This window comes from Asparagus officinalis, chromosome 7, assembly GCF_001876935.1.
Source record: "Asparagus officinalis chromosome 7, Aspof.V1, whole genome shotgun sequence".
In the NCBI taxonomy this organism is placed as follows: domain Eukaryota; kingdom Viridiplantae; phylum Streptophyta; class Magnoliopsida; order Asparagales; family Asparagaceae; genus Asparagus; species Asparagus officinalis.
In genome coordinates, this window is record NC_033800.1 from 88,930,953 (window position 1) to 88,941,801 (window position 10,849).

Below are 10,849 nucleotides of genomic sequence, written 5' to 3' on the forward strand. Positions count from 1 at the left end.
ACACCTTATGAAGCATGGTACAGGAGGCCTTGTAGATCCTGCTTTGTTCGATAGAGTTATGGAATATCTTATTACTTGGACCAGATTTGGTTGGATAGGATAAACTACGGAAAAGGTAGCGTTGATTTAGGAGCATATTCTTATCACCTAAAGTCGGGAAAAGAGCTACGCAGATTAGAGGCGACGACCTTTAGAGTTTCAAGTTGGAGATTATGTTTTATTGAAAGTATTGCCGATGAAGGGTGTTCAACGATTTAGTGAATGGGAAAAGCTTGCCCCAAGTTACGTAGGACCATTTAGGATCATTGAGCGTGTTGGAGTTATTTCGTATCAACTAGATCATCCTGCATTAATGTCGGGTGTACACGATGTTTTCCAGGTTTCGATGATCAAGAAGAATTTATGCGATGAGGAGCAGCAGAGAATGTTTGACGCACCAGACTTAGAGATTCAGGCTGATTTGACAAACATTGAGATTCTATTTTGTATTCTTGCTAGAGAGGGTAAGAAGCTTAGAAATAAGATGATTTGACAAACATTAAGAAAGATATTAATTCGATGTTTAGAACCGTGGTTAATTGCTAAGATGATGAACTAATTAGGTTTTGAACCCTAATTGTACAAACTTAATCTGATTAGTTATGTTTAAAGTACTTTTTTAAGCCCCAAAGATCATGTTATGATAATAAATAATTGTTTAGTCAAACCCTACTATGTTAAATACATGATTAAACATGTTTTTATACCCCATAATGATGTTCTATAAGTTCTTTTTGTTGAAAATATCTTAACATCATGAGACTCAAACCTGAGTTCTGGACTCTGGTCGGTCGACCGAACCCTGTGCATTGGTCGATCGATCCCACCCTGAGTTTGTGTAATTCTTTATTCGACCGAAACTTGTTTTTATGCATGTTTATGCGAATTAGCCGTCGGTTGACCAATGCCCTAGGGCAGTCAACCGACATCATGTCTATTTGTGATGATTTTTCTTGCACATTGTTTGTAAACACAGGGTTCAAGATGTACAACAATTTTACACGTACGACATAGGCATACACCTATGAAGGCTTAGCACACACAAACTTCAGGAAGGGGATAGTTGTGTGTATTATTTTTACCACGACGGGGAGACGATTTGTTAGAACAATATATATGTGTGTATGGATGCCGTTGATGGGCACAGCTCAGTACAGCTTAAGGTAGTGCGTCGGTATACCGTTGAAGTAGGCCATTGAGCCGTAATTGCAGGATGTCTGAATATGTAGTCTGTTTCGCATGGTGATGCGATGAGGCTAGTGAGCTGTATTTATAGGATGCCTGAGGAGTCAGTCCGTTCCACATGGTGATGCGATGAGGATGTCTGAGGCTACAGTTTGTTCCACATGGTGACGTGACGAGGCTAATGAGTCGTACCTATAGGATACCTGAATAGGTAGTCTGTTCTGCACGTTGATGTGATGAGGCTAGTGGGCAATATTTACTTAGGATGATTGAACAAGTAGTCCATTCCGCATAGTGATGCGATGATATCATAGAACTTTACAAGTGATAGCATTGTGAAATGTATGACGATTGAGTCTTGAGCGAGAGATCGTTCATGTATATGGTTCACCATTGAGTTATATTGTGACGGGCTATATGGTATTGTGGATTACACAAAATTATATACTGGTATTCGTATTAACTACCCAATGGTAGTATGAGATATTGGGTTGATATATATGACTTGGTTTGGTTGACATTTTAGTATTGCATTCCTTTATTCTTTTATTCTTAGTTTTGGAGTTAATATTTAGCGATTCACAATTTGAGACATATGATATATACATGAGAGTTTTCTTGTTTGGATTATTTCGCTTAACGTACTAGTCTCGTGTTATGAGGTTCTAAGTATTAACCCTATTTAGTACAGGGTAAATGATTTAGGTAGACTATGCATATATAGATAGAGCCTCCATCACACGTAGCAGTCCTCTCTCTGTGGGCGGATGGAGATGATCTTGCTAGCGCTCTGACGTTATTATTTTCCCATCTTTTTAGGTAGCGGATCAGAGTTTCAGAGAGCTACAGGTTGACGGAGTATCTTCATAGTCGCTGTTACTTTTTGATAGACAGCTTATGCTCCATATTACTTTAGTATTTGTTTAGTTGATTTATAGACTTGTATTTCATTTTGGAGGCTAGGAGCCTTAGTACTATTTCAATTGACTCTATGTATTGAGATATTTTATATTTATTTCAGTTCATCAGTTGCACTCTTTTTATTCAGTTGGAACATGATCATATTCTTTGGATATTTCTTTCCTTTGGTATTTTAAACTTTTCTCGCATCTGCTTGTACCTACAGTGTTCTTATTTGATTCCACTAGAGAGATATTACTGTGATGGTGAAATGTGTTATTACACTGTGTGGGTGCATGGCAGGTTTGACATCCTTGGGTTCATCTTAGACTGCAGCCTTATGTGGAATTAAAGGAGTCACAGCCCTCTCTACCAACTTGTCCGCCTTCATCGTTGAGTCCCTCACTATGACTCGTACACTCACATCGCACTCATGCATTCTCTCACTCATTTGCTCCCTCCAAGGTAAGAGTTTATCAAATTTCTATTTTTTGAGAATTATTGTAATTAGTTGTTGATATTCATACAAATATAAGATAGGTACTAGAAACGATAAATGCAATTTTGAGATTCTTTACGAAAGCGGGATATCAAAATAGTGAGATATGGTCGGTTCCTCGAATGGGCTAAAAGTACTATAAGATAGGTATTGGAAGAGGTAAACGTGTTTTGAATAGTCTTCTTTTAGGCAAGAGATCAAAATAGGAAGGTATGGCCAGGGTTAAAATACTAGTTCATTAGTAGATGGGATCACTTGTCTCATATTATAGTTTGATAATAAAGATCTCCATGTTATTGGGATGTTCAAGTGCTATATAATCCCATATTAGAAAAGAAAGAAAGAATAATGAGCTTAAATAGAAGGTGTGCTGATATTTAATGGCTTAACCTTCTGGTTATTTAGGAGAGTTTATTTTTTTTTTTGAAATTTATAACTTATACTTGCTTTTTTTATGGGTTTTGATTTTTTTTTTTTGATTAAAACTTTATACAAGTTGTGGGGATAGAATTGTCATTTATTTCATCATACCTCACTTATTTAGATAAGCTTATAAGTTAAAATTTCAAAAGTTGGGGAATTTCATCTTTTTTAAATGAGATCTACAACGTAGCCTATTGGGGATTTATCAAAAGGTAGATATAGAAAAGCTAGCTTAAAAGCTGCGTTGACAAAGCAAAATATATATAAGCCCCTAAACACCCTCAAAATTCATTCCTAACTCTCTATCGGACTTATTAACTCCTAGTTGGGCCTAAGATAAACTCAATTAAGAATAGGTGTAAGAGTCAATATTTATGGTTGAAAACTAAAGCCCAATCTAAAGCCTGAAGATGTGGGGAGAGGATGGTCTAAGTCCAGTTTAGTTTAGATTTTGGTCCCAAGTCTCTATTTAAGGCTCATGCCTGACATGCATATGCTTGAAGTTCCTCCAAGGAGAATCTATTCCAGAAAGTGCTAGCCAATTGATCTGATTCCAATCTATACTTACGTATACACAAACCCAAAATCATCAGGGCGGGTTCAGTCTGACCCGGCAGGTCTAGAGCCCATTTGCCAAGTTACATACCTGGGGGTGTCACCGTCATCATATCTTGTGAATAAAAGGGAATCCGAGTGAAACTTCTTGCTCCAGCAGAAATATTCTGGGATTTGGGTTAGGGGTTGTTCGTTTCGCAAAAATATTTGGGAAATCAAAGAATAGAAAACCTATTTCCTATAATAATTGTTTTGAGGTTATTTGGTTGGTTTAAAAAAGAAGGAAATTATAGAATAGGAGATGAGATGAGATGAGTTGTCACCTTATTATTAGATGATGTGAGTGATTTTTAAAAAAACTTGTTTTGAGGTTGTTTGGTTGGTTAAAAAAAATAAGGAAATGAATTGGAGGTGTATTATTGGATGATGTTTTGAGGTTGTTTGTGTTTGGTTCATTTTTAAAAATAAGAAAATACATGAGATGAGATGAGTTGAAGGTATATTATTGGATGATGTGACACATACTTAAGGAAATCAATTTATTGTTTTTTTTAGGAAATGGATGGAAATGAAGGTTTAATGAGATGTGATGAATTGTCACAATATTATTGGATGATGTGTGTGATTTTTAAAAATGAGATAAGATGAGAAGTGATGAGTTGGATGATGTGACACATTTTTTGTTTTTGGTTTATTTTTAAAGGTAAGAAAGGAGATGAAATGAGATGAGTTGGATGATAAAAATAATATTTTATTGGATGTTGTGGGTGAGTTTTAGGAATGAAAATGAATAAAATATTATTTTATTGATTTTCTTGTACCGATTTCTTTTTCTTGATGTTTAGGAAACCAACCAAACAGCCCCTTAATTGACAATACTGCTTATTAATTTACCCTCAGACTGGACATGCATGCAATCTTTTTTCCCACAAGATAATTTGACACGTTTTCAATTCTAGCAAATCTATTTGTTGACCCTTTCCCGGTTCGTTATAGAACCGCAACACTGACACCGAGATAGAGAGAGAGAGAGCTATAAAAGAAAATTTGAACAGCGACTACTGCAAAAAACTGTGACAGGTGGAATAAGTATATGAAAAATAAGCTAGCTTGCGTGAAATGAATGCGGTTGAGGTTTGCTTATTGCACTTTATTTGCTGTTGTTTCCGAATGCACCGAATGCGTAAAGGCATGGGGTTGGAAACGGTGCTGAGTCATCGCAGCCATCCATCAATTTTCTATCCAAGGACCAAAGTTGATGAAGGGTTAGGATGAAATTAACGGAAAAGGAGATTAGCGTAAAATAATGACACAAGACCACACGGCAAGTTATGAGACGACGACGCGTGGATTCGTCGATGTTAAGGAAATGGAGAGGAAATTTTCTCGCTCTCTCTTCTCCATTCTTTTCTTATAAATATGGGGCCATTGCTCTCGGTCGTCTTCGATCGTTCATCATTCAACTGTAGATATAAAAAAAAAAATTAAGAACTCATTTGGGATCCAAGTAGAAAATAAATTATGTGGGCTAAGTTGAAGCCGTCATCCTCATCCAAATCCTCACTCAGAAAGGTGTCATCTCCAAGTTCAGGTTAGAACACATATAATCAAGTTCGTTCAGTTTTCTACTTAATTTTTTTATGCTTTATCTTGAATTGAAAATTAAAGTTATAATTAGAATTTGATGTTAGTTATATTAGAAATAAGTTACAACCATATGGATCGAGGTACCATTTAAAGAAAAATTGCTTCTCAGATAAACCAACTAAATGTTGACATTTTTTTCCGTGAGGTAACTAAAAGTTCTTATAGCAGTATATTTATGTTCCCTTATCTTTTCTACATGAGATTAATCATCTGCATTTATGCTAGGAGTAATCTTTTTCCACTTGGACAAAATAACTTAATAAGTAATGTGAAAGTTATGGTTAGCACAACTGTAAAGGTTCTCTTCTATGCTTTTGTTTCCTCTTGCTAGTTCACACTAGGTAATTAGGTTTACTTGCCTCCCAAGTCTCACAATACAATTAGCTTAGTTTGATTCATCTAACAAGAAATCGCATTGCTTTTCTTGATTAATTTCTCATCCTTGCTCATCCGCATCCTTCCACTCCTCAGGTTACAAACGTGAAGAAGAAATGCAACAAAATGCCATCGACGATGAATACAACAAAGCTCTCCACACAAAGTCATACGCTGACATTTACTCAAGACTACACAATCAGCTGCAGACATCCTCCAACATCGTCATACGATCTCCCAAAATGGAAGAACAAGATGAAGATCAAGAGAAGAATTATAAGAAGTTCTATCAAATCCCTGACTTCCTCCTCAAACCAATGCAAGAACAACTCCTCGCTTCCACTTCCCCTTCCCTTAACTTCACTTCCAACGGGTTCACCCTCCACCTCAACAAGCTTCTCCATGACTTCTTCGACGCCACATTTCAAGCAATTGAGGCATGTGCCTCCCTCCTCTCAGCCATAGACCACGTTCGGTCCCACCATCGCTCCATCCACCGCTGCCTCCTCTCCCTCTCCTCCTCCTCCTCCTATTTATCCTCCTCTTCTTCATCGTTCACTCAATTATCCTCTGATCTTGAGCTTGAAAACCCTCTTTCCCCCAAAACCCTAACCCATTTTCATCAAGTCCACTCTCGCTACCCCACATTGATCCGTCATCTCACTTCCTGTCACCGCAAGATCCTTCGAATCTTGAAGCTAGTAAATTTTACCAAGAAAGCATCCGGTGTGATCATTGTTGCTCTGGTAAGTGCAACATTGGTCGCAGCGGTGATTATTGCGTCTCATGGATTGGCTGCAGTGGTTGCAGCGCCAATAGCAGTAGCGACTAGTACAACCACCCGTTCAAGAGGGCCAGGAAAGTGGTTCAAGGGTTTGAAGAGATTGGAACCTGGGGTTGATGCAGCGGCCAAGGGGGCTTATATTGTAGGAAGAGATTTGGATACGATAAGCCAGATGGTGAGGAGAGTGCACGATGAGGTGGAGCACGGGCGAGACACGGGGAGGATGGTGCTGAGGAATAGGGAATGGGGGATGGTGAAGGAGGTGGTGAAGGAGATGGAGGGGAGAGGAGGGGAGGTAGGGCTAGGGCTGGAGGAGCAGTTGGAGGAGCTTGAAGAGCATGTTTACTTGTGTTTGGTAACTATTGATAGGAGTAGGAGGCGTGTGGTAGAGGAGATTGCGGAGATGCGTGAATGAGCAATGAGGGATTGGTTGGTAACTTCGATTAAATTCTTTTTTTACATGTTAATAAAGATTTTGGGACAGAATTATATGTTGAGGTGAATATCTCATGTTTTCGATCGATGATGTACATGTACATATACATATTCAGTTGAGGCGAAAAATATGTTCTCTTACGAGAATACCAATAAAAACAAAACAAAACAATATATATAGGCTTGATTAGGGAATATTGTATGCTATTTTTCTCATATTTTTGTTTTGTACCTGTTTCCTTGACAACAATCAAACAAGGTTTCTCACATCTAGCTCCTAATTTTATAACAAATTCTACTAGGATCAAACTTAAGTCTTGTTTCCTGGTAGATGACATGGAAGAGAAACTATGTAAGATTTTGTTAGATGACATCTGATGTGTTGAGTTTGTGAGGTATATATATATGACCTTCATCAGTAAGTAACAAAAAAAAAAAAAAAACATGGCTCATAAACATTCTTGTGATTTAGTTAGACTAAGCTATCCTTTAGGTTTCCTGTTTGGGTCAAAGGAAACTTCCACTACTAAAAAATGATGCATCCTAGACGGAAAATTAGAATTCCGTCTAGGATGAGTATCCTAAACGGAATTCCGTCTAGAATACGCGTCTAGGAAGTTTCCGTTTAGGATGTAGTATTCTAGACGGAAATTCCGTCTAGAATACATCCTAGACGAAAAAAATTTCCGTCTAGAATGGTTATCCTAGACGGAAATTTTCATCTAGGATACCCATTCTAGACGAAAATTACGTTTTTTATTTTTTTAATTTAAAAAAAAAGCATTCTGGATGGAATTTGAGCATCCTAGACGGAATTTTCGTCTAGGATGCTATGCTACAGTAGTTTTTTTTTTTGAAGAATCTACTTTGAGTGCATGTACACAATATTGAACAACAAAAAATTATATTCATATCCAACACAATCTAATTATATTCCAATATCAAATCCAATTATATTCAAATAATACATTCACCAAAATAGTAGAAAGATACATAAATTGTTTACAAACTTTTACATAAATTATTTACAATGGCTATGACATTGTAGAAGCTTCTTCAACTCCTTCCCTATATATTTACTCAAGCCCTCTTCTTCTCCTTCTTCACCTTCTTCCTCATCATCCTGTTTGTAACATAAGGACACAAGCAATGCATCAATATATGTACAAACTGATCCATAAAGAAGACCCTTTATAAAGGACACAAGCAATGCATCAATATATGTACAAACTGATCCATAAAGAAGACCCTTTATAAAAGATGGTGAGCAATTTAATTATCTAGCTACTTGAAGCTAGATAATTTAATTATCTAGCTACTTTCTAGCTGAAAATAAAACTAAACCACTTGATCAACATCGACCTACAACAAAAGCAACTTAATTATCTAGATACTTGAAGCTAGCTGGAGTCCAGATTTCACATTATCCCGATGACAAATATCACACATTTAGCGAGTACATGTTACCTTTCTAATACAAGATGACATTGAAATATTTGATTCAGAGTCTAGTATCTCTGCAGCTACCTTTCAAAACATGAATTAACTTTATAGATTTTTTAGTTGTGTTTCACCATTTCAGGAAAAAGAAACAAAAATACTGCTATGTCCTTTTGTTACTTCTACCTAACAAATAAATAAATGAAAATGCGTTCTCATGCAAATACCAATAAAAACAGGAATTTATTGGGAATAAAATACTTGGTATTTTAAATCTGTACAATGAGATAAGAAGCTGGATTTGTACTCAATACTAATTGTTTCCTGCTCAGAGTTGGGCAAGTAAATTACCAAATATCTAAAATTTAATCAAATACCTATCCACGGGTGCGAGACCACAAGGGTATATGAGAATTTTCCTTTGCCAGGTTGGATATGCTTTCACCAACTCAATCATGATCAGGAATATGACAGTGTCGAATGCTCCCTTTAGTGCCAAAGCATGGGCCTAATTATTTATATCCTCTGATGAACACGCAAAATGGAAAAATTCCAGTACCTGAGAAAAGAAAGATTTAGTTAGATTTAGTATTACAAAAAATGATGAAACTATATTTTACAAACAGTACCTGAGAAAAGAAAGATTTAGTTAGATTTAGTATTACAAAAAATGATGAAACTATATTTTACAAAATACTAAGTATTAGATGAAATCTTTCAGAGAAAACATGATCATACCTCTATAAAAATTATTCAAAGCAGAGAATATCAAGAACCTGACCTCAGCAATCTCTGTATTGGATTGACATCTCTGTTTCAAGAAGTACTCGACTGCTTTAACATAATGGTCAGTAACTTTTTCAAAAATTTTCACTTCCAACGCATCATCTTTACTAAAGTTGCTAATAATATCCTCCAAATAAAACTTAGCATTCTCACTGAAGCTTGAAACCTCTGTTATTTCACGAATTTGTGACAATTCTAGCAACCATTGACCTACAAAGAAAACTTTCCTTCAAATTAGCATTTTGAACTAAGCAGATAACACAACTACTATATTAACAACTCCTTAAGAGATGCGCCAGTTTCATTAATTTTTCTAGATCATTTAATTTATGTTCATACCAGTAGAATAAAACATCAAACTCTTTTACATGTTTTGAGTTATGGAGAAAGAGGTAAACTTGAATTTATGGAGAAATGATAACAAAGGAGGCCCTACCAACAAATTTGAATTTAGGAAAAGATCTACATGTTGCCTGTGATGTTTACTGTGTATTCAAGTCTTGCATCAAAAGAATACAGATATCTAGACTTCAGGTAAACTTTCAAATACTGTTAATTTCAGAGGTATATACATAAACAACCTATATTTTATATAAATTTTATTTGGAGTTAAAGACTGAATTACTAGGCTGATATTATGAGCTTCAGACTAATACACGGGTAAATTTAGAGAGGGCCTACCTGAAAAAGAAATCAACATGTATAGCTCTAATGCCAGTCTTATGTTTTTCCGAGCACAACATATTTTTCTCTTATGCTCATTTCTGAATTAAGCAAAACACAAACTTCTCTAACTTTTCTCTACCATAACCAAGTCAGTAGAAAAAATAATTACTTGAAATTACCATAATTATGCTACTAAGTACCACAAAAAAACCAAAATTTACCAGGCTTAGGGCCCGTTTGTTTGCACGAAAGTAATTATGAAGTAGCTGAAGTAAAAGAAGTAAAGGCTACTTCTGTTATTTCCAAGCAAAAAAACATGTTTGGTTCTTTGAAAAACTTACTTCCATTACTTTCTTAAATGCTTATGTGACGCTTACGTGTCATCCTTACTTCCAAAATAGTTTTCCAATCCTTAATACTCAGAAGTAGCTCGGAAGTAGTTGAAATGCATATTAATTAGGAAATAAATAACTTTTTTTATTAATATTTCCTTTATCGGTTACTTCTAACAGATTTTCATTGATAAAATTACTTGCTAGTAATATTTCCAAATGTTATCCAAACAAAAAAAGTAAATGAAGAAGAATAAGTTCTACTTCCATTACTTCTAAAAATATACGAAACAAACAAAAAAAGTGCTATTTTCACTACTTCCTACTTCATAGTTTTGAAAGTTACTTCTATAACATATTTCTTACTTCTAATACTTCCATTATCCAAACGGGGCCTTAAGGAAAGTGGACAGCCCAAAGTCTGTCGCCTTCAACGGAATTTTCCTTCTCCTTGCTCAGAAACAAGAAATTCTCCGGCTTCAGATCCCGATGCATCACCCCCAAGCAATGACAGTCCCTAACCACCGTCACAATCTCCCTACAAATCCCCGCCGCCCTCTTCTCCGAGTAGAACTTCCTCTCGAAGAGCTCTCCCCCCTCGCATACCTCCATCACCAAGTGCACCGCGCTCTGGTCCTCGTACGCCGCCCTAAGCTCCACAATGTTGCGGTTGCCGGTGAGGTGGTGCATGATCTGGATCTCTCGTCGGACATCGGCGATGGCGGAGTGGGTGAGGAGGCGAAGGAGGGGGATCAACTTGCAGGCGAAGCGATCGTCGGTCAT

General features: G+C 36.5%; 2 protein-coding genes and 1 long non-coding RNA gene across 3 annotated transcripts; 1 reads left to right on the forward strand and 2 right to left on the reverse strand.

Moving 5' to 3' along the window:
- Nucleotides 5,044-7,109, forward strand: LOC109849466 (putative UPF0496 protein 2). Its single transcript, XM_020419303.1, has 2 exons — nt 5,044-5,192; nt 5,720-7,109. The coding sequence occupies exons 1-2, from the start codon at nt 5,123-5,125 to the stop codon at nt 6,820-6,822; spliced, it is 1,173 nt and encodes a 390-aa protein (XP_020274892.1). The 5' UTR covers nt 5,044-5,122; the 3' UTR covers nt 6,823-7,109.
- LOC109849044 lies at nt 7,919-9,278 on the reverse strand. Its single transcript, XR_002248971.1, has 3 exons — nt 9,064-9,278; nt 8,660-8,841; nt 7,919-7,965 (listed from the first exon to the last, which is right to left on the reverse strand). It is a non-coding gene; the product is annotated as an uncharacterized LOC109849044 (long non-coding RNA).
- Nucleotides 10,463-10,849, reverse strand: LOC109847481 (calcium-dependent protein kinase 1-like). Its single transcript, XM_020416708.1, has one exon. The coding sequence runs from the start codon at nt 10,847-10,849 to the stop codon at nt 10,463-10,465; it is 387 nt and encodes a 128-aa protein (XP_020272297.1).